The sequence below is a fragment of the Xenia sp. Carnegie-2017 genome, unplaced genomic scaffold, assembly GCF_021976095.1.
Source record: "Xenia sp. Carnegie-2017 unplaced genomic scaffold, XeniaSp_v1 HiC_scaffold_16, whole genome shotgun sequence".
Lineage (NCBI taxonomy): Eukaryota > Metazoa > Cnidaria > Anthozoa > Malacalcyonacea > Xeniidae > Xenia > Xenia sp. Carnegie-2017.
In genome coordinates, this window is record NW_025813469.1 from 9,427,924 (window position 1) to 9,452,840 (window position 24,917).

Sequence of the window (24,917 nt, forward strand, 5' to 3'; positions counted from 1 at the left end):
CTATGATTATCAGGAAACGAGCGATTACGAAAAGAAAGACGTGTTATGTGTTCACATTCAGAAAGAAATTCAAACAATGCGTTTGAATCAATAGGCGTAAAAGAAACTTTATCAATCCTCACTTCTTGAGAAAAATTCTTTGACTCCGTGCAAGCTGACCTCATGATATTTTACTCCAAGAAAACAAGGACTTTATCTCCAGTGTTGGAAAATAGGTTTAAAATCCATTTTTTAAATCTACAAATTTAAAACACAAATATTATTTTCAAGCTGGTTTTTTTTTTCAAGAAAAGGTGGTAGGTTATGTAGCTAATGTTGCATGACATGAATTTGATTTGTTAATGTAATAATTCAAGGCCCGTTTAAAACATCGCAATTTGCATCTGCTAAATGCATTCAAAATAAAAATGATGAAAAATCCTCATTTTCTTTTGTTTCAAATTAACGGGCTCAAAAATCTGAAGCAATCATTTAGTAAACAAAGTAAAGATAAGAGAAGGCGGTGAAATTTTAAACAACAAATTTTGTTCAACATGTGGCCTGTTAAATGCACCATTAATTTTTAAAAATAAATTTTCAGTGTTTTCTATTACAATCATCGACACTGATCACTTAATTTTTTTTGGAAATCAAAGAAGCTCTTCGCATCAATGATATTAATCCAGACCTAAATGTTCAAATTTATCACTGGCTATAAAACCCTCTTATTATCATAATTAATAGGAATAATTTAATAAATGTAATTTAATAAAGATCCCATTCTTAATACTAACCAAACTGCAATAACCATGACATTTTCATTTTGTCGAAACGTGTTTGCTTTGAAAAATAATTTTCCTTATTAATTGTTATTTAGGCTTTCTGCTACTTAGAAATTAATGCACGAAGATTATGTGCAATAAAAATGTACTATGAAAAAATATCATGGTGTTTTTTTGTAAAAATTGCTTTGATACTGCCTTCCGTAAATATGATAGGAGGATTTCCGACGGTAGCTAAGTAAATTAAAAAACTCCGAGTGTTCAAGATAGCTATTTAGTTCTCAAGGTAATGTTTATAAATTCTAAATTACTTTTTAATGTAAAAGTCAAATTACTATTGTCAACTGACCACACGAACGATATCTTATGATATTATTTTATTCAATATTCATTAATTATTTTAGAAATATTGAGCAGTGTATTTAGAAGACGTTGACACCTGAAGAGTAGTCGGCCGAAATGCATCGTGTCGTATAGTTTCAAAAACGTTCTTTTAGAACTATTGGTTTAGTGCTCTTTACTTAAAGCAGTTCTTTTAAGAAATACTAACTTATTACTTTTACCATTCTCCATAGTATTTGTTCAGGGGCGGATCTAGAGTATGTCAAATTCGTCGCGCGACTGATGTTTGAAATTCAAAAATTACATATTCATATTAATTAAAAATCATTAATTTTTCTTACTTGATTATCGCATTTACTTCGTGATAAAAATCCAGCTTTATTTATTATTGAAAACTAATGACTAATCCAATGAATATCTCGTTGGTAACCAGATCAGTTGAATTTTAATTGACCCGGAATAACCGACTGATAAGCGGGGTGGCTAGACTGGTTCGACGGATAAAGGAGTCTATGAACGCCAAAAACGCTTATTTTATTGGTCAATGGCCAGATCAGTGGACAGTCTGAAATGGTCTCGACTGACAATAGGGGTGGCCGGACGTATAAGGGAGTCCAATTGCTATCTTACAATTGGTTCATTTGAATTTTTGTTTCATTGTGATTGGTTTGACGGATTTCGACTGATAGCCAACTGAACTAACATAGTCAAGCTCACTGTCTGAATTGAATGTTTGATCGTTTCACAGTAAATTTTATAAGCATGATAGAAACTAAACTACAATCAGATGGAATTAATGGAAATCTTTTACAAATTCATATATTGAGATGAATGCTGCTGTCCAAACTGTGGACTTTTTCAAGATGGCGAAAAATTTATGGATGAATTGTAAATGCTTGGCAAAGACGATCTCGCGAGCGACATTTCAGTCATTGATGTTAAAAGCAAGCCAACATTGTTTTGAGTTTTATCAGCAGAAATTTACATCCAAAATCGTAAGTAAAGGAAACTGAAGTGTATGCATGAATGTAATATATCAAAGTCAATTTATGCGAGTGTGTGATGAGATTTATGTTAATATGGCGTATGGTAAGCAGATTAATGCTTCTAAAATTGTTGCTGCCGAAGGACTTTTAGCTATGATTTCTTTAGTGCTTGGGGAATCGTGACCGTTTTATGGCAGCGAAATCCTACATTCCTGCAAATATATTTCAATCGACAAAAATCTGTAGCCATAAGGCGCCATACTATTATTTACTTTATCATAAACAAATGTTTGGGGCTTTTCAGTTTATGATCATTGATCATTCAATCATTGGACAGTTATACTACATATTGTTTAAGATTTGAGAAAACTAACATTGATTACATGAGAAGCTGTTTACTGTAACCTGTGATTTTGAGTCTTCTGATCCATGAAGCTTTTTTTTGACAATTTGACTGGAATGGTATTAAACCTGAGTATTTCACATACATGAAATGTTGTCCCATGTCACATATTGTCCCCTTTTCTAACTGAACACCTCATGTAGAGATGTAAAGGTGTGTTAATCTACGGCTCATACCAGATTATTTGCCATAAATTCCAAAGGGCTATTGATGTATGAAAAGCATTTTCTATAAAGTAAAAATGTCCTCCTATGTATGCAGATAAACCTTGAAATTTGGCAAATAGCAAAGTATTTTTATGATCACTAGGTAATTTTTCTGATGATCATTATAATTTCTAAACTAAATTATTTCAGATTTACATTTAAAGAAGCTTTGATCATATGAAAGATATTTATCATACCAGTAAGCATGACACATGAACCAATTTTAACATTCATGTAATTATATAATTAAAGACATGTTGGTTACATTCTGTTTGTATTTGCAAGTACAATGCTACTAGTGATTGCTATATAGCACACCTTGCATATACTTACAGAAGATAATAGTCAAGTGAAATGCCTAATAAACATTTATAGCATTAACCTGTCCTTAACTGCAAATTTTCACTCTGATAATTTTTGCTTAATCTTTGGCAGAAAAAAATTTTGAGTTTTTTCTCAAAAGGTGAACGTGCTGGCACTGATGTGGACATAGGTAAAGGGTTACAATAAACTTGCATGGTTTGAAGTCTGAGCTTTTCTATATCTATGAACTGTCACTTGTAGTACCAAATATCTAACTTAACTGTTAATCTTTAGCAAAATTGTTCGGTTTGAGCAAACATTTATTTAATGTAGTGGGCTAATTAAATAAGAAGATTCAATACAAAACTATAATCGTAACTGGAAACTCAGAGGAATGTCAATAGTTTATATATACAAAAATATCACGTGACTAAATAAACTGAACTTTATATGTGAATACGAACTTGCGTTCTATTTTTCGTATAGTGATGCAGTATAATCTTTAACACTCCCTCTCGAAAAATATGAACTGTAACTAATCAATTAAACATTTAAAGAGTTCTTCTAACTTTCATGAGTTCTCTCATACTTTAAAATTTCGTCTTCTCTAATGGTTTGGTCAACAAATCTGCTAGCATTTCATCTGTAGGACAATAGTCAAGACGTATTTCTTTATTAGATACTCTATCACGGATGTAATGACATTTGATATCGATATGCTTGGTTCCAGGATGATACTTTGGATTTTTGGATAATGCTATAGCTCCTTGATTATCTTCTTTAATCGGAGTGGGTTTTCTTTAAAAAAAACACTTAAGTCTGAAAGCAGTGCACGTAGCCACATTGCTTCTTGAGAAGCCAAAGATGCAGCAACATATTCTGCCTCCGTTGATGAAAGTGCTACGACACTTTGCTTTTTACTAACCCAACTGATTACTCCTCCGCATAACGTAAACAGATATCCTGATTGCGATTTCCTTCCATTTGGATTACTTCCCCAATCTGCATCAACATAACCTTTTAAGTCTATATCAACTTCTTTCTTTCCATCATATACGATTCCGTAATCAATTGTTCCTTTGACGTATCGCAATATACGTTTTGCAGCTATCCAGTGTTCTTTTCCGGGTTTCGAACAAAATTGATTTACCATTCCCAGTGCTTGTGCAAGGTCAGGTCTTGTTCCAGTAACTGCATATGTCAATCCTCCAATCAACGCTTGATACTTAGTAGTTTCAACTGGCTCTTCTTGATTGGGTAGCAACTTTGCTCCTTGATTAACAGGTGTTGCAACCGGTTTACACTGATCCATACCGAACTTTGCCAATAAATTAGTAAGATATTTCGATTGATGTAATTTCATTCTTTTTCTTTCTCTGTCTCGTTCAACTTGAATTCCAAGACAACAACTTATTTCTCCAAGATCCTTCATTTCAAAACGTTTTCTTAATGCTTCCTTTTCTCTTTGCAATATTTTGAAATTATTACTGGCTAGAATTATGTCGTCAACGTATAAGGCAATAACCATAATATCATCTCCTCTCGCTTTATATACAGGCAAGGGTCTGATTTTGATTGTAGATATTCTGAACCTTTCAAAATTGGTCGATGGTGATGTACCAACATCGTGATGACTGTTTCAATCCATAAATGCTCTTGTTCAGTTTACAGACGAGTTTTTCTTCTCCCTTTTTTATGTATCCTTCAGGCTGGGACATGTAAATTTCTTCTTCCAATTCACCGTTCAAAAAGGCTGTAGAAACATCCATTTGATGTATCTCAAAATTAAGCTGGTTCGCAATTGCCAACAAAGAACGAATTGATTTATACTTTGCAACAGGCGAAAATGTTTCGTCGTAATCCAAACCTGGTTCCTGAGAAAAACCTTTTGCGACTAGACGAGCTTTATGTCTCTCTACAGATCCATCCACGTTGTATTTTACTTTAAATACCCAACGACAATTGATAGTTTTTCGTTTTTCGGGAAGATCAACTAATGTCCATGTTTCGTTCTTGATATGAGCTGCGTATTCATCATCCATGGCATATTTCCAATGCTTCTTATCAGGACCAGTTAGAGCTTCATCTACGGTTGTGGGTTCTGTTAAACTTAGCTCTTCATTTATGAATGCTGTGTTACTTTCCCACCAATTTCCAGTAATCACTGTCCCATATCTTTCTGGAGGTTTTCGTTGACGAAATGAACGTCGTGGTTGTTCTTCGATTTCTGTTTCTTGCAAAATGTTTGACTGATTCATGTCTTGATTAGGATCTATTGTGGTATCGTCTTTATGATTCGGTGAAGGTAAAGAAAGATTAGTAATCGTAAATTCTTCTTTAATAAATCTTGAATTCATTTCATTGAGATCAACTATTTCTTTCTTTGTTTGTTTGATAAATTCATCTTCATTAAACAAGACATCTCTGGATATATAAACCTTTTGAGTCTCAAGGTCAAAAAAGTCTATATCCTTTACTTGAAAGACTGTAACCAACAAATATACATCTTTTTGTTTTCGAATCCCATTTCTTTCTATTTTCCTTTGATACATGCATATAGGCAGTACATCCAAATACCTTAAAATGCGATACATCTGGTTTCTTTCCATAGAAGCTTTCATAAGGTGTCATTCCATTAACAGCTGCTGTAGGACTTCGATTTCTAATAACGACTGCTGTGCATACAGCTTCAGCCCAAAACCTTTTCTCAAGATTTGCATGACACATCATGGACCTAGCCGCTTCTTGTATAGTTCGGTTCATTCTCTCGGATACACCATTCTGTTGTGGTGTTCTAGGTACACTTAATTGATGTTGAATTCCCTTTTCTTTAAGATAGTTCATGAACTCTTTGGATCTATATTCACCGCCATTATCTGATCTAAGGATTTTGATCTTCTTCTCTGTGAAATTTGTAACCATAGCTTCATATTCCTTAAACTTCTCTAATACCTCATTTTTTTCTTTTTATAAAGTAAACAGCTGTGAATCTGGACTTATCGTCAATAAAGGTAACATAGTAACGACTACCACCATAACTGTTTTCTTGCATAGGTCCACAAACGTCACTGTGAATGATTTCAAGAATTTCCTTTGCTTGAGTTGCTTGTCCTTTGGGAAATGAAATTCGATTCTGTTTGCCCTTTGCACAACCTTCACAGAACTTAGGTTCTTTTGTAGACTCAAAATCCAACCCATTAACCAATTTGTGATCTCTCAATAATTGCAAATTCTTTATACTCAAATGACCATACCTCTGATGCCATAAATCCTCTTGATGATCTTTTTTAACCATATTGACATCATGAAATTTATCATTCTTTAAACTTGCATCAAGTATGTATAAGCTATTTCGTAGCTTACCAGATCCCATGACTGTTCCTGATGTGTCAAAGATAACACATCCACTTTCTTGAAGATGAATTGAATATCCTCGCTTAGTCGTGGCACTTACTGAAAATAGATTCTTTGCAAGGTCTGGAACATGCAAAGCATCCACCAATCTTACAGGTTTATATTTCTTACCAGCTTTGATGTTAAGCCAAATATTTCCTTTTCCAAATGCTTGGACAACACGATTATCTCCCAGACGTACCTTTTGTGGGCTTGCAAAATGAACATAGCCAACCATCATTTTCTTTTCATATGACATGTGTTGGGATGCTCCTGAGTCTATATACCATTCAAAGTCTTTATGATTTTTAGATTCCGATGACCAAAATAATGCATGTTCAACAGATGCATTAAATGATGTATCTTCTTTTCTTTCTTTGGGGTCTCTTGACTTATTTTTCTTGGGTTTATTGCAATTTCTTGCCCAATGTCCAGGGATTCCACAATTGTAACATTTTCCTTTTTTCTTGTATTTTATTTTTATTTATTGTTTCTCTCATTTTTTGACAATAAAGCATCTTCTCCAGCATCTGCACTTGATAAATTTTCTTTACGTTTGTAGTCTTCATGCAACAACCTTGCTACTACAAATTCCAATGTTAAATCATCAGCACGAGACTCTAAAGCTGTAATCAAGTTACTGTAGGATTCCGGGAGGCTACATAAGATGGTTGCAACCTGATCATCCTCTGTTATAGATGCACCCAGCGCTTCAAGCTGACTTGCCAAAGCTTTCATTTTATTAATATGCTCAGTCATAGATTCATCAATCCCCATAGTTGCCGAGAAATATTTCTTTCGAAGAAATAGTTTGTTCGCCAAAGACTTTACTTCATAGTGGTCTTCCAATTTTGACCATGCTTCCTTCGCTGTTTTAGCCGATCGAGCTATTAACAATTGTTCGTCCTTTAATGATAAACAGATTGTAGCGAGAGCTTTTCTTTCTCGTCTTTGAAATTGTTTGCGTTGAGTTTCAGTTGAATCTTCAACAGAAGGCTCAACCTCGACGCCATTAACAATATCCCAAAGATCTTTATCTTCTAGGATCATTTGTAACTTAAATTTCCAAAGATGAAAGTTCTCTCCATTAAATTTTTCGATTCGATACAACATTGCGTGTTCGTCACTACCTGACGCCATTGTCAAAACTTGTCAAAAATACGGCTAATTTATCTATAAATTACACCTCAACAAGTCCTCAAACCGAACATGCGCTCCCTGGGCCCATAACCTGTTAATCTTTAGCAAAATTGTTTGAGCAAACATTTATTTATTGTAGTGGGCTAATTAAATAAGAAGATTCAATACAAAACTATAATCGTAACTGGAAACTCAGAGGAATGTCAATAGTTTATATATACAAAAATATCACGTGACTAAATAAACTGAACTATATATGTGAATACGAACTAGCGTTCTATTTTTCGTATAGTGATGCAGTATAATCTTTAACATTAACTCATTACATAGAGGTTTGAATGGAGGTCTCTAGGGGTGGTCTATGCCTGACAACTTGGTAGAAATTTTTAGATACTATATCTGTTTTTGAATAGCATTATTGTAAAATAAATTTTACGTTCCTAGACAGGCTAATGAGCCATATATTTGGCATGATAATGAGCCTAAATATTTGGCAAAACATTCAAGTATTGTTCACTTCATTTTTTTAAAAAAAACGTAAGCAAAATGTGTTGTTTTTACGCAAAAACGATGCCCACAAAATACATTTTGTATTGCTCTAAAACGCAGAAAATGGCATTTTCAAGGCTCTGATATTCAAAATTTCTCAGGGGAGAATGCCTCAGACTCCTCCCTCCAGATGTATTTTCACTTCATTATTTTTTTAAAAACGTAAGTAAAATGTGTTGTTTTTACGCAAAAACGATGCCCACAAAATACATTATGTATTGCTCTAAAACGTTGAAAATGGCATTTTCAAGGCTCTGAAATTGAAAATTTCTCAGGGGAGAATGCCTCAGACCCCCCCTCCGCCTCCGACGTTTTATGACTGATGTTTGAAAAATCCTAGATCCGTCCATGTGTTTGCTATCTTTAAAACGATTTTCAAATTTGTCACCATGATAAAGTCTCTATTTTATTATTTAACTAATATGTACAATTATTTAACCTATTTTCTGCTAAAGCATGGGGCACCACTAATGGCTAGTTGACAGAGGGCCCACCATGGTTGTGTTACGACACTGAACTAAATCCCCCCACAAAATCCGACAATATTTTGTCGAAAGATACATAGACTCAAAGATTTTGTTTTGATCTTGAGGTATCAAAGTTAGGGAGTGAGGGTGTTGGGCAGTTTTTGAGTTTACCCACAATATCAATTATTTAGTAATGCCAAACGTCTTTTTTGCGTTTAGAACACATATATAACAATTGTCTCGAAAACATATGTGTGTACGTATGTGCTTGTGTAAGAGAGAGAGAGTGAGAAAAGATAATATGACTGAAGTAATAGCATAGTTTCGAGTGCAATTTTTCAAAGACAATCAAAAAGAAAATGGCACTGGTGTTTCGCTTCTTTACACGGGTGTTTTGTATTATTGCACTGGTATTTTAAAAAAAAAGTACACTTAGCTAATTAAGAAATTTTTTCATGTTTATTATTAGGCAACCAATATAGCTAATACGCAAAATATAATTAAACATTTTAGTTCGAGTGATCGCCAGATTGGTGTCTTGTTAAGTTTTGCTTCGTAAGTTCTCTGTTCAGTTTCAGCAGGGACAAAAACAAAAAATTACAAACTAGGATTAATAGCAAAAATTTATACGCAAGACAAAAACTAGCGAAGTGGCACGTTGCTACGCCACAGAGGGACACAAATTCATTATTTTTTAGACAATGTGACGAACTAGAACTAGAACTTGAGAAATCATCCAGATTTGTCACAAATCTGGAAAGAAAATTGAAAATTTCAGAAGAGAATGTTTGTTCACTTTATCAACGTTATGCAATCGAGAAAGACTTAAACAAGCGGTTAAAACAATATTCAATAACCTCAACAGAATACAATAGAAGAAATGACATGGACGTCAGGTCAGGAACAGAATGGATATAAATATTTTGAATATTTAACCCATGAAATATCTTTCAAATATTTTTTAGGATGTTGACAAGCTATGAAAGCTTTGATATTCAGGAATGTTTAGATGCTTTGGAAAGCAGATGAGAGCATCTTGAAATGATTGTGGATAATGATGATCAATATAGATATTTCATGTAGAGAATTGTGGATAGCGATGATAACCGTGGATATAAAGTAAATGTAGACCATTCCTGATGCTGATGATCATTATGGATTTTCGATGAAGATAATTGTGGATAATAATGATCACTGGAGATACTTGATGTAAATAACTGTGGGTACGGATAATCATTATAGATATTTAATCTTGAGACTTGTGAATGCCGATCGTCAACATAGAAAATAAACTCAATGGCTAGAACTATAACAATTGGCTCCCTTAATTGAGATATCCATTAACATATATTGGTCCTTTTAAGCCTTTACCAACCAAACGCTTGGAGAAATATCTGACTCATCTCCATTTGTAAAGATCGATCACATAGGGTGAGATATTCACCAAAAGACAGAGGTTCGATATTTCACGGTAAAGAGCAAGCAAGCGATGTTTATAAAGAGTTTAATATGATTTAAAACGTTTTAGCTACTTGAAAAAACCGGACATGCATTTATTATTTTTTGAAATGCTTGCATTATAAATGAAAACTCAGATGCCGGTGTTCTTAGCTACTCCGAATCACATTCGTACGCGCAGGCTTTTTTATCTTGCAATTGGCGTTTTAAAAAACTTCTGCCATTTTTGTCGAAATTCTAAATTCTCTTTCGGTGAAATTACGTTTAAATAGACCGCCAAAAATGCTTCTGAGCCAATGAAAGCGGGCTCTTTTAGCTACCACTTTCCATAAATGGCTCTTGTTTTACGGATATTATTAATAGAAACGCTCACGACATGTTTTACTGGTTTGTTAATGTTCTTTCACCTCAGCAATAACTCTTTAGATTTCTCCCGTAAAATGTCGTCAACTTGTTTAACATAGTTATCAGTTAAGAACTGAATCTGAATGAATTGAAAGTTTTTGATCAAGACAAGGAAGAGATTTTTTGTTAAATAAAATATTTCTCACATGATTCTCAAGCATCCTAGCATCATCTTGAGAGATTTCTTTCCTTTGTTTAAGTACATCATTCATTCCTTTTTGACGCATTTTTCTTATCCCAATCTTCGCCTCTTTACTCAAACCTTTTGCAGATTTTACTAAATCATGGCGCAATTCCATCGTTAGCCTTTGAGTACAAAACAGATTGTCGAAAAATTACAGTAAACATTGCACATTTGTACGGACGACTTGAGACTAAGCTACATACGAATAGCTAACAACTCAATTCGCTTGTGATAAAGGTGACTCCTGATGAAGACCTTAAACAAAACATTACAAAATTAAGAACTAAAGTCTTTGCATGATTCTTAATGAAGTGTGACCATTCACAATACTTCACTCCTTGTTTAAGAAAAATTTACCATGGTACAGTAACTGTGATTTTATTTCCTTCCAGTGTTGGACTGAAGATAGATTTGTCATTCAAAGTCTTCATTACAGATAGAGTCAGCTACAAAAATAAGCAAAAGCCCTTAAATAACAATGACTTAATTCAAACAAATTCAATCATGTCCCACAATACCTTACATTTGGTGATAAAGCAAGATCCAAAATATACTTGTCATCTTTATTTTGAATGATGGCTACATTTCCAAGAGATGTTTTACGTTTTCCAGACGTTATTTTGATATTGTCGAAAAATGCTGAAAATATAAGATTTGTCCTAAGAAAGTGAGTGAGAAAAATAAACCATTTTCAACTAAAACGAGCAAGGGAGACATTAAGTAAGAGAAGGGCGTACAGAGATAACGCTTCCATGGACGAGATAAGGAGTATGTGAGTGAACAAGGAAAAGAGAAAGCGAGTGTGAATGAAGAAGGGAGTAAGGGAGTGTGTCAGTGAACAATGGAGGAAGGAGTGTGTCTGTGAAAAAGGGAGGGAGGGAGTGTGTCTGTGAACAAGGGAGGTAGGGAGGAATGAAGGGTGAGGGAGGTGGAATGGAAGAAGGAAGGAAGGAGTGGAAATGGAAGGAATGGAATGAATGGAATGGAATGGAATGAACAAGGAATGGAAGGAATGGAATGGAAGGGAATGGAATGGAATGAAAGTGGTGGAATGGAATGAACAAGTGGAAGGAATGGAATGATGGAATGGAATGGAATGGAATGGAAAGGAACAGTGGAGGAATGGAATGGAATGGAATGGAAGGAATGGAATGGAATGGAATGGAATGGAAATGGAATGGAATGGAATGGAATGGAATGGAAGGAAGGAATAAGCAAGGGAGGGAGGAAGTGTGAGTGGGTGAGAAAAATAAACAAATGAGTAAACTTGAGAGTAAGAAATAACAAGAGGCTAAGGAAGTTATGAAAGGGTTAGAGTGAGTGAGCAAGGATGTTGGTTATTGAGTGAATTAATTAATAATTGTAATAGTGATCAAATAAGCAAAACAGTTAGTGAGTAAGTAAGGTGGTAGGAGGGAGTGAGATCTTTTATGGGATGAAGATCTGACTCCTTTATTGGCCATACCTGTTGAAATTCTCGTTGTTATTCATTTTTTTAATGCATGACGTAATTTATCTAACTCTGTCTCCATGCTAGACGTTAGTTTTTCGACATCAACAATTCCCTCAGCAACATTGCTGTCAAATGATGAGGCCATGATCTTCTTATTGCCTGATAAAAGCAAAAAAAGACGTAAAAATGTTAATGGTCATTTAGTTTTGTTAATGGATTGAACATGCATGAGTTAAATTGTGAATCAAATGGCAAAAACTGAAAAACAGTTAGCACTTAGCATATTATGAAATAAATCCTCACCTTTTTTGCTCGCATAGCCTCTAACAGGTGCATGATATGAATATAAATTATTCATAGGAAGGTTTTGATGGATAGAAATGCGAAACATCGGCAAAAAACATTTTTGAAAGCTTGGAGTAAAAACAGAAGTGAACGACACAAATTTTACATAATGCGCCGCCATGTTGTTTTCGTTTTACTTATTCACATCCATCACATTCCGAACAAGTAACACGCAGTGGCACCCATGGCGAATTTTTTGAAAAGTTTGCATACATTAACCCTCTAGAGGCCGTTGTTGCTCGCCGGCAACAATCACAGATTAAGGCGTGTACGAACTTTTGAATAGGCCCGGGTCCTAGAGGGTTAAACATTTCGTTGCAGATGTGCGACACTGCCCAGTAAAGGGTTAACTGCATTGCCAATAGTGTATGGTGGAATCGAAAGCGAATGATAGGAAGAGACAAGATATAATAATTTCTCCTTGTCTACTAGTACTAAATGAACGATGTACAATAAGAAATGTACCAGAGGCAGACTAGCCTATAAGGACCATTCAGTGACCATTATAACAACGCAGGGATCTTTCCTGGTGCACCCCTGACTCATACACTCTTTTGGGCTCATTGCACCCACTTTTTTAAAACATGTATTAAATAACTGAAGAACGGGCTCGGCAGAGGTAACATGGTACCGTGGCTAGCAGTAAATCGACTTCAATCGAACGTCAATTAAGGGAGATCATATTCATATATTGTGCTATGCTGGGTTATTTTCTCTTAAGGTGAAATTAGTTTCAACAGACATTAGCCATTCATAGCTAAATCAACGAATAATATCCCCTCCCAATTAACATATGAATGATGGTGAATGAGAAATAGAACTTTATGTGAGCACAATTTTTCCACACTGTAATGATTGACATTTTGATGCAGGATAAGTTGACAACATTGAACACTTTTTACGTAATATTGGTTAAAAAAGCAAAAATTTAAATCTTTATTAAATACCAATTTTTCTCTTAAATATTTTCTCTATACCAGTGGCGTAAGTTTGAACCAGGTTTCTCGTGGTCTATCAAGGAGGGGGTGCCCCCCTCTTCCCCCATACCAAAATCTGACAACTTAAAAAATTTTCTTAGAAATGATAATAAGAACACATTATTAAATGGTTTTTAATTTTTATACAGAATAATAACAACTAGAATTTCAATTTTACTGTTACGAACACGAATTTACGAACAATCTTCAATAAGAAATATCTATAGTGCTTCCATTTGCCCAAATATAAACCTACTTTTTTTATCTTTATGCTTATATATATCACCGATTAAGGATGCCATTTGCAAGCTAATTATATGAGTGCCTGTTGCTCTAACAGCCCAGAGCTCATTGCAGTTACCCCAATGCTCTATACATATCTTTTATATACTTTACATCGATATTTGACAAGCGTTTCTTCAAATTGAAGAAAATGACAAAGTAGAAACTTTTTAGAGCTTAAAATTGTATTGGTAAAACTAAATGCCGATTATGTTGCCAACTGTTGCAACGCCATATTTTGTCAGATGACGCTAAAGCTTCTTTCTTGGTTTCTGAATGGCACAGAAAAACACACAAGAACAAACTATGGATCAGAAAAAATGTTTTAGAAAGCCTTGTTTCTTGTTTAAATATAGTTCTGAAGTAGTGGCAATTTTTGTATGATATCATCAGTAAGTTTTTGTATTGGAGTTTTATTAAAAAGTCAAGACTTCGTACGTAAAACATGAACGACATGATTATTCTGATGTAGTATTGTAAAAGAAAATAAACTAACATTGAACAGTAAATAATTTAAAAAGATATTTGTCTTCACCACCGAAACTATGAGGTAATAGGAAAAGGCTATTGGGGATATCATGTTGTAATTAAAAAATTTTGCTATTCTTAAATGATTAAATCTCCAAAAAGTCATCCAATTTTTTTTTTATTTAACAACAAAACGTTTTCACTCAACTTAAAAGGATTCAAGTAGAAAAGTACGATATCATGCACAGAAAAAACTTTCAAAATTTGACATGATTAAATTGAGGATCTTGAAACGAATGCCGCTAAAACTTACACCAAGATAAAAAATGGTCAAGACAATTATAGACCAGCAAAGGGGCACCCACCTCTTGTCAACTGCAAACAATGACTCAAAAGATTGTCAGGTAGTGGATACATTCAAGTGCTTTCAATTTGAATTACATTTGTTAATTAATTATTTACAGTACATTATACAATATTACAACCTATAAAGGTTTTAGAAAAGCTCTTAAACAAATGCTTCATTAAGTTCTTGTACAAACTACTCTTGCATAAGACAAAATTAGAAGTAAACATTAGCTAATTTGCTTAGACCAGATATTTTTATTCTGTGAATAGTCTTTGTTAAGATCAGATGAAAAGCATTGAAAGTGTAAAACTGGCTAACAGAAAACTCTGTATGAACGTTTGTTTACTCTTTTCTCACGCGTTATACAAATACATATGAGAAAATTTTATGATCCTGCTACGTACTACATAACTAATACTCAAAGAAATCGTGCAGTATTACTTAAGATTTAAAGAAAAACTTAAAGTGGGCCTAAAAACTAAGTACTTTAATGTTAGTTGTCCTTTATTACTCAAAATAAGCAAACTGACTAATTAAAAATGGTTTCGCTGAACTAGAAATTGAAATCTTTTTGTTACAGAGCATTACATTATTCCTTTTACCATTAGTGCTTTATATGTCTTGACTGAAAAACTAAGTTAGTTCAGTGCCGTTTGAACAGCATGTGCCAGCTAACAACAATCGACTAAAACCTGTATTTTTTAAATTGCTATAACAACATTTTAATTTTACGTTATTTGTTATACACGGATGATCAATAATTTATGCAAGAATTTGAAATACCTTGGCTTAAGAATTCTATAGGAAGATTGTTCGCTCGTTCATGTGCAATATCGTTTTTATTCATAATCAAAATCTTAAGTTTACAACTCTCGTTTTCAAAGCTTCGCTAAAACACTCTGCTCCATTATCTGTTAATCTGTTATGGCTGATATTTAATTCGGTGAGTACGCATTTTTTATTTTTTAATGCGTCTCTAACATAATTAGCACCATCATCGTCTATATTATTGCAACTAATATCAAGAATGGTAAGCTTACATTTTTTATATGTCAAAGCTTTACTAAGATATTTTGCACCTTCATCACCTAAATTGTTTTTATTGATGTATAATTCAGCAAGTTTACAATTTTTACTCTTTAAAGTCTCACTGAGATGTTTTGTACCTTCAGCATCTAAGTTGTTTTCATTAATGTAAAATTCAGTAAGTTTGCAATTTTCACTCTTCAAAGCCTCACTAAGATACTCTGCAGCTGTAGGTGTTAAATTGTTACAACTTATGTTCAAATTGTCGAGTTGCCAATTTTTAGAAGTTAAAGCCATTTGAAGATATTTAGCACCGTCATCAGTCATCGTGTTTTTACTAATATCCAATTTCCTAAGTTTACAACTCTTATTTTGTAAAGCCTCGCTAAGATACTCTGCAGCTTTTAACGATAGACTGTTAAGACTTATATTCAAATCAGTGACTTGATAATTCTCACTTGTAAAAGCGTCACTAAGATGTTTCCAAAAATGAGAACTAACGGTACACGACTTAAATTGCAAAGACAGTAACTTTTCAGCTGTGCCATTTGATAAAATTTTTTTCGCACTGAGACAGCTTTGATCGTCAAGAAATTTGCATGAAGTAAATTCTAGTTTAGTTAAATGCTCACATTCAGATAAAAATCCAAAAAGTGAACTAGCATCAAGTGGCGTAAAAGTAACAACATTTAAAAAGATTTCTCTATTGTTAGTCTGTTTGGAGGTCTCCAATTTTGTGCAAGCATCCCGAATTAAACTAGGATTCTGCAACTCGTAAAAGCACTTAACTCCAAGAAAACCAAAACTTTTATCCTTGTCATTCGAATAGAAACAAGACATCCACTCTTTAAACCTACAAACGTGACAGCATACCATAAGAAAAATGTCGCATTATTGTGATGTCATACTTGCAAGAAAAACATTCAAAATTTATAGGGATGCCTGAAACTGGGGTGCTATAACTGACTGGGGAAATTTCAGTGCAAAGTGCAGATTTACTCAAAAGTCGTAATATAATTAGACTAATTTTTTACAAACACTGGCGAGAGACTTTTATAAGGCCTAAAATGCCTATCTCTTGTTTCTAGTTGCATTAAGGCAAAAAAATTAAAAAATATTCTTCTTTTGTAAAATTTCGACTGGCTTCACCAATCTATTGCTGAAATACAATTGTCTGTAAGCGACATTTTTTTATTAGTGTGTGGCTTCTTTATTTTGATGTGCAAGAATTTATTTCACTCAATAAAAATTGATGCCCAAACATTTATCTTTGACTCTATTACCTGTGGCATAAAATAATAGATAGATTCAACAGATAAACAGTTATTTCGCAGAAGTTACCTATGTTCACTTAAGCCTAGGGTTCTAGGGTTCACATATTGTTGTAATTGTTGTAATTCTATCGGCGATGTAGATTTATAACAATTACAACAATATGTAAACGCGAGTGTAATTGTTGTAATTTAATCGCAGACAAATCGGGAGCAGCAGGTTCAACTTCTACAATAATTACAACACTCAAAGACATGCCAAAATTGTATGTTAACGTTTTTTGACGATATTGATTAGAACTCGACCTCCATTAACCAATGAGTGAACGGGAATCTTTGCTACGCAACTTCAATTAAAAGCAATTCGAAATTTTCTTTCCTTTTTTTATTGCAGTCCGTAAACGTAATCGTGCTAAGGCTAACAGCAACATTCGTTGCATATGATAGTGGGAGTGGAATGAATGAGGAAGTGTGTGTGAGTGAATGACAGAGGGCGTTTGTGAACGAAGGAGTGTGTGAGTGATTAATGGGGCGTGTAAATAAAGGAGAGACTGTGGGAGCGAATGAGGGAGAGTGTGTGTAAATAAGGAAATAAGTGAAAGAGGTAGTGAGTGTATGAGGGAGTGCGTGAGTAATAAGGGAGAAATTAAAGAAGTGTGTGAACGATTGTGAGACAAAAGGAAGGAATGGATAAGAGACAAAAAGAAATGATTGAGCATGACAAGCAGTAATAGACAGGGAGATATTGGAATAAGCAAGGGAGAGGAGTAAGTGAGCAACGACGTTGGTTTTTGAGTGACTGTGTGTAAATGAGATAATGGGGAAGGTGAGTAAGGTGATAAGAGTTGAGTGATAAGATATTTTACAAGAGAAACATCTAAATAATTTAATGTCCATACCTGTTGTAATTCTTGTTGTTATGGAAATTTTAAATGCATGACGTAATTTATCTCACTCTGTCTCCACGCTAGACGATAGTTTTTCAACATCAACATTGCCTTCAGCAACATTGCTGTCAAATGATACGGCCATGATCTTCTTTTTATTGACTAATGATAGCGAAACACGATAGTCAAAAATGAAATGGTCATTCATTTGTGTTAATTAAACAAACACGGGAAAAGTTGTGAGTCATATTGCAAAAACTGAAAAACGACACTGTCACACTCACACTGAGTGACTAAGACATAGTTAATATGAAATACTTTCTCACCTTTCTTGCTGGCATAACCTCTAATGTGCAAACGATAAGAATAAAAATAAATCTTAGAAAAGCTTGGATGTGTAGAAATGGCAAAAATTTTTGAAAAACATTTTTTAAAACTTGTTATAATTATGGTAGTATACGACACAAATTTTACATGACCCGTCGCCATGTTGTTTCTATTTTAACTTATTCACATCCATCACTTTCCAAAGGAGAACGTGTACGGGAACCAAGGATTTCTTCAAAAGAGGGAGGAGATGACAAAGCATAATTAAGGAGAGACATGACACCACAAACACAATTCAGGAATCCGAGAACGACAAGAAGAGACGAAACATGATACTTTCTCCTTGTCTATGAAATGTTCCATAAACTAAATGTATCAATTCGTTGGTTAAACTACAAACAGCAGTCGTGAATAAAATTGATTCGATATTGTCAGATGATATGAGCTGAACAACCAAATACGTACTGTGATTGAATCATAGTATTGAAAAATATTGAAGGTTTTTAATTTTAAGGCTAGAGAGGACTTTGGCCAGTTCACTGAGTTTTTCAGGCATCAGAAGCCATTTCTCCATTGGCCATGATGACTGTGGACCCGAATGATATTAAATGAAGTAGAAACGCAACAAACGACAATTCAGCAACAAACTCGATTTTACTTTATAAAAACTTAAAATAAACGATGGTTGGAATGCAAAATTAAGTGGTTGGGGATTGGGTTAAGGTATATGGATAGAGACAAAGTGCAAAACTTTCAAAGCAAATTTTTCCAAATTTAAGGTCATCTATATGTAAATAGCCATTTTTGTTCGCTTTGTATATCTTGTATTATTGGATTTCTTACAAATCTTAGCCAGCGTCAGACCAGGTATTAGAAAAGGAAATTTTTACAGCGGCATATTTTCCCCTATAAATTTTTCTTCCATTAGCTTATACTGTTGCACATTCAGTGCACCAGTGTCACACCACTAACTTGAGCCTCATCCAACGCAACAATTTTTTCTAAATTTTTATGTGATTAGTGCAGAATATATGTTAATATATATTTTACAGCACACATATTGTTAAAAACAATAACGTAATGTTTTTGCAATGTTATCCTCTATTTGTAGGGGTTAGGTATGACCCGATTACAAATTTCATGGGGATTAAAGGCACCTAGCGAACTCCCCCCATCCCTTCCTATGCTATAATAACCAGTTTATATGATTTTATATCAAACAAATTTACTCAACGACTTATAAATATAACTACAATAGAGTTCTTGCATGTCGTCTTTATAACGCAAAATTCATGTACGCCATTACTGGCAATTCTATTGCCTTGTAATGTATCTATCTGAAAAATATATTTATTTCTATATTATTTCCACTTTGCTCAATTTTACCACAAAATCTACAATTATTGAAGCATGAAGTAAACTTATAAAATCATGATTACCATGCTAAAGTACTCTGGTGTAAATACTGAAAAACTTTTTTAATGTGCGACATTATATTCTTGTATCTCTTTGTCAAACTTGAGCACATGCTGTTTTGGTGTATTAAAAATTCTAGAAATATAGGTTAAACGCTGTAAATCTTGGGTGATGAGTCTGTCCATTAAGACTAATAAATATTTAACATGAGTGACAACAAGCAAACTGTCACGTGACCAAGTTGGCGAAATATGTTTGTACATACAGTGTGTCGTTTGAATTTTAAAAATTATACTGACAATTTTTGTGAAAGGTCGAAGTTTGATCTGCAAACAGAAAATTGAATGACTTAGTGAAGACTTTGTTTTATGATAACTAAAACAATACAAATCTTCCTAATATAATTGATATGCAGATGCTGTACGGTAGCACAAAATTGTCTTAGTCTTGGTTTACAAACGTCCAAGCAATGAAATTTATGTGCGATTAAAAGTATGTTATATTTTATTAAGTCATTCAATGGCGTTATTATTTTACTTCAATTTCTGAAGTTGATTGCGAGATATTTAAGAATAAAAAACACTTCAGGAATACTTTTTGCGCAAGCCAAATATCTTTACTGTTATAATCAATAAATTTAAGAAACAATTTTACTCACATATGCCGTATGTCCCTGCCTCATAATACTTTTAGAAAAAACAAGCTTCTTCAATGACAAGGCGTCAAAGTGTCAAGAACTTTCCGTGGTTGATATGGCATGTGATCATAAGTAATGTGAAGAAAATATGAGACCTGTACTCAATAATTATAATATTTATTTATAACTTTATTTATGAACATTATTAATTGTTTGTTAACTTCCCGCGGTTTGCAGCAACTATCGTAGTTTTAACAAATTATAGAAATTAACAATTTTTCAACACTACAAATACTTGAGATTTGCAATAAAATACATTGCTATCTACACTTCATAATGCTTTAATTCAATTAATCATTTAAATAGTATATTGAAATGAGTTTTTTATGATCAATGTTTACTGGCAAAAACGGAACAAAAAGGTCAATGCATATAATGTTTTTACTGCCTTTTCAGGATTACTATGTTACCGATTGTCGCTTGCCAATCTTCAGGTAAAATTAAACCTCATGTCACATTGACATAACCAGCATAAAAAAACAAGTTATTTTAAACATCCTGCTAACCAGAAGATTTCTAAAGTGAACAGATTTTAGAATCAACATTGCAATAATAAACTTGCATGCTAGCCACGTCTCTGAGGCAAACACGCTCGGTATGATATTGAGTGAATTATGATTGAAAACATCCATTTTTTTATTATGTATCTATATGTCCTGGTGGACATTTGCATCTGCAAAATATCTTTAAAAGAAACTTCAGAAACATTAGTAGGAAATTTTAAACTTGTTTTCATACTTGCAGAGGACTAATTCTGCAAGGACAGTATGCTGGCCAAAAGACAGCAATTTGATAGGAACAAACAAAAACAAAGAGCATACTTCCGTCGCTGTAACTATGTGTCAAGTAATTTGATTAAAATTTTCTTTAGGTAGAACTATGATTCAGTATTGAAAGCAAGCTAGCAAAAGACCATAAATTTATATGAAGAAAGGTGCTTTTAACACGAAAAAATCAGGACAATTCAATTAATTTTATCAAAACATGATTACTGGCTATTTAAACGGTAAGGTCAAATATATATTCTCTAAGCATGTTTAATGTAATAAGCGAATTAATTTATATAATAAATGGTTAAAATTTATATTTAATGAAAGTATGTTTACAATTCTCACTTTTCAAAGCTTCAATAAGATATTTTGCACCTTCATCACCTATATTCTTACTATAAAGAGCCAATTCATTAAGTTTACAATTCTCACTTTTTAAAGCTTCACTAAGATATTTTGCACCTTCATCACCTATTTTGTTATGAGAAAGAGACAATTTAGTAAGTTTACAATTCTTACTTTTCAAAGCCTCACTAAGATATTTTGCACCTTCATCACTTATTTGTTTTGAGAAAGAGACAATTTAGTAAGTTTACAATTCTCACTTTTCAAAGCTTCACTAAGTGATTTTGAGCCTTCATCACCTATATTGTTAACATTAAGAGACAATTCATTAAGTTTACAATTCTCACTTTTTAAAGCCTCACTAAGATATTTTGCACCTTCATCACCTATATTGTTATCGCGAAGATATAATTCAGTAAGTCTACAATTCCCACTTTTCAAAGCTTCACTAAGAAATTTTGCACCCTCATCACCTATATTGTTATTATTAAGATATAATTCAGTAAGTTTACAATTCTCACTTTTTAAGGCCTCACTAAGATATTTTGCACCTTCATCACCTATATTGTTAATACTAACAGGCAAATCAGTAAGTTTACAATTCTCACTTTTCAAAGCTTCACTAAGAGAGTTTGCGCCTCCATCACCTATTTTGTTTTGAGAAAGAGACAATTTAGTAAGTTTACAATTCTCACTTTTCAAAGCCTCACTAAGATATTTTGCACCTTCATCACCTATATTGTTATTATGAAGATATAATTCAGTAAGTTTACAATTTTCACTTTTCAAAGCTTCGCTAAGAGATTTTGCACCTTCATCACTTATATTGTTAGAACCAAGAGACAAGTCAATAAGTTTACAGTTCTCCGTTTTCAAAGCTTCACTAAGATACTTCGCACCTTCATCTGCTATTTTAGTATTACTAACATCCAATTTAATAAGTTTACACTTCTTGCTCTTCAAAGCTTCACTAAGATACTTCGCACCTTCATCTGCTATTTTAGTGTGACTAACATCCAATTTAATAAGTTTACAATTCTCACTTTTTAAAGCTTCGCTAAAACATTTAACCTCTTCAGCAGTTACAATGTTTTTAAGAATATAGAGTTCAGCGTATTTACAATTCTCACTTTTTAAAGTTTTGCTAAGAGATTTTGTATTTTCATTGCTTAATGTGTGAAAGTGAACGTCAAGTTCAGTAATTTTACAATTTTCACTTTTTAAAGCTTCAGAAAAAGATTCAGCCCTTTGTTTACTTATGTTGTTGCCACAAATCTTTTATTTAGTAAGTTTACAGTTCTCATATTTCGTAGCTTGAATAAGCAAATTAGCACCTTGATCTTTAAGTTTATTAAAACGAATATCCAATTCACTTAGTTTACAGTTTTTAATTTTTAAAGCTTCACTTAGACATTTAGCACCTTCTTCACCTATAATGTTTTTTCTAATTTCCAGTTTACTATGTTTACAATTTTCACTTTTCAAAGCTTCACTAAGAGATTTTGCAGCTCCATCACCTATTTTGTTTTGAGAAAGAGACAATTTAGTAAGTTTACAATTCTCACTTTTTAAAGCCTCACTAAGATATTTTGCACCTTCATCACATATATTGTTATCACGAAGATATAATTCAGTAAGTTTACAATTCCCACTTTTCAAAGCTTCACTAAGAGATTTTGAACCTTCATCACCTATATTGTTAACATTAAGAGACAATTCAGTAAGTTTACAATCTTTACTTTTTAAAGCCTCACTAAGATATTTTGCACCTTCATCACCTATATTGTTAGCACTAACAGGCAATTCAGTAAGTTTACAATTCTCACTTTTCAAAGCTTTACTAAGTGATTTTGCACCTCCATCACCTATTTTGTTTTGAGAAAGAGAAAATTTAGTAAGTTTACAATTCTCACTTTTTAAAGCTTCACTAAGAGATTTTGAACCTTCATCACCTATAATGTTAACATTAAGAGACAATTCAGTAAGTTTACAATTCTCACTTTTCAAAGCTTTACTAAGTGATTTTGCACCTCCATCACCTATTTTGTTTTGAGAAAGAGAAAATTTAGTAAGTTTACAATTCTCACTTTTTAAAGCCTCACTAAGATATTTTGCACCTTCATCACATATATTGTTATCACGAAGATATAATTCAGTAAGTTTACAATTCCCACTTTTCAAAGCTTCACTAAGAGATTTTGAACCTTCATCACCTATATTGTTAACATTAAGAGACAATTCAGTAAGTTTACAATCTTTACTTTTTAAAGCCTCACTAAGATATTTTGCACCTTCATCACCTATATTGTTAGCACTAACAGGCAATTCAGTAAGTTTACAATTCTCACTTTTCAAAGCTTTACTAAGTGATTTTGCACCTCCATCACCTATTTTGTTTTGAGAAAGAGAAAATTTAGTAAGTTTACAATTCTCACTTTTTAAAGCTTCACTAAGAGATTTTGAACCTTCATCACCTATAATGTTAACATTAAGAGACAATTCAGTAAGTTTACAATTCTCACTTTTTAAAGCCTCACTAAGATATTTTGCCCCTCGATCACCTATATTGTTATCACGAAGATATAATTCAGTAAGTTTACAATTCCCACTTTTCAAAGCTTCACTAAGATATTTTGCACCCTCATCACCTATATTGTTATTATTAAGATATAATTCAGTAAGTTTACAATTCTCACTTTTTAAGGCCTCACTAAGATATTTTGCACCTTTATCACCTATATTGTTATTACTAACAGGCAATTCAATAAGTTTACATTTCTCACTTTTCAAAGCTTCACTAAGAGACTTTGCACCTCCATCACCTATTTTGTTTTGAGAAAGAGACAATTTAGTAAGTTTACAATTCTCACTTTTAAAAGCCTCACTAAGATATTTTGCACCTTCATAACCTATATTGTTATCACGAAGATATAATTCAGTAAGTTTAAAATTCTCACTTTTCAAAGCTTCACTAAGAGATTTTGCACCTTCATCACCTATATTGTTATTATGAAGATATAATTCAGTAAGTTTACAATTCTCACTTTTTAAAGCTTCGCTAAGAGATTTTGCACCTTCATCACTTATATTGTTAGAACCAAGAGACAAGTCAATAAGTTTACAGTTCTCCGTTTTCAAAGCTTCACTAAGATACTTCGCACCTTCATCTGCTATTTTAGTCTTACTAACATCCAATTTAATAAGTTTACACTTCTTACTCTTCAAAGCTTCACTAAGATACTTCGCACCTTCATCTGCTATTTTAGTGTGACTAACATCCAATTTAATAAGTTTGCAATTCTCACTTTTTAAAGCTTCGCTAAAACATTTAACCTCTTCAGCAGTTACAATGTTTTTAAGAATATAGAGTTCAGCGTATTTACAATTCTCACTTTTTAAAGTTTTGCTAAGAGATTTTGTATTTTCATTGCTTAATGTGTGAAAGTGAACGTCAAGTTCAGTAATTTTACAATTTTCACTTTTTAAAGCTTCAGAAAAAGATTCAGCACTTTGTTTACTTATGTTGTTGCCACAAATCTTTAATTTAGTAAGTTTACAGTTCTCATATTTCGTAGCTTGAATAAGCAAATTAGCACCTTGATCTTTAAGTTTATTAAAACGAATATCCAATTCACTTAGTTTACAGTTTTTACTTTTTAAAGCTTCACTTAGACATTTAGCACCTTTTTCACCTATATTGTTTTTTC

General features: G+C 33.1%; 2 protein-coding genes across 2 annotated transcripts; both read right to left on the reverse strand.

Moving 5' to 3' along the window:
* Nucleotides 1-9,780: 9,780 nt before the first annotated feature.
* Nucleotides 9,781-12,408, reverse strand: LOC124436015 (ribosome-recycling factor-like). The gene is made up of 6 exons (XM_046985939.1): nt 12,354-12,408; nt 12,119-12,209; nt 11,121-11,256; nt 10,955-11,043; nt 10,560-10,719; nt 9,781-10,492 (listed from the first exon to the last, which is right to left on the reverse strand). The coding sequence occupies exons 1-6, from the start codon at nt 12,406-12,408 to the stop codon at nt 10,412-10,414; spliced, it is 612 nt and encodes a 203-aa protein (XP_046841895.1). The 3' UTR covers nt 9,781-10,411.
* A 2,912-nt stretch (nt 12,409-15,320) lies between these two features.
* LOC124436016 (protein NLRC5-like) lies at nt 15,321-24,886 on the reverse strand. The gene is made up of 8 exons (XM_046985940.1): nt 24,879-24,886; nt 23,872-24,529; nt 23,113-23,262; nt 22,545-23,031; nt 22,138-22,283; nt 21,471-22,005; nt 17,724-17,817; nt 15,321-16,350 (listed from the first exon to the last, which is right to left on the reverse strand). The coding sequence occupies exons 1-8, from the start codon at nt 24,884-24,886 to the stop codon at nt 15,321-15,323; spliced, it is 3,108 nt and encodes a 1,035-aa protein (XP_046841896.1).
* Between the last annotated feature and the right edge of the window lie 31 nt (nt 24,887-24,917).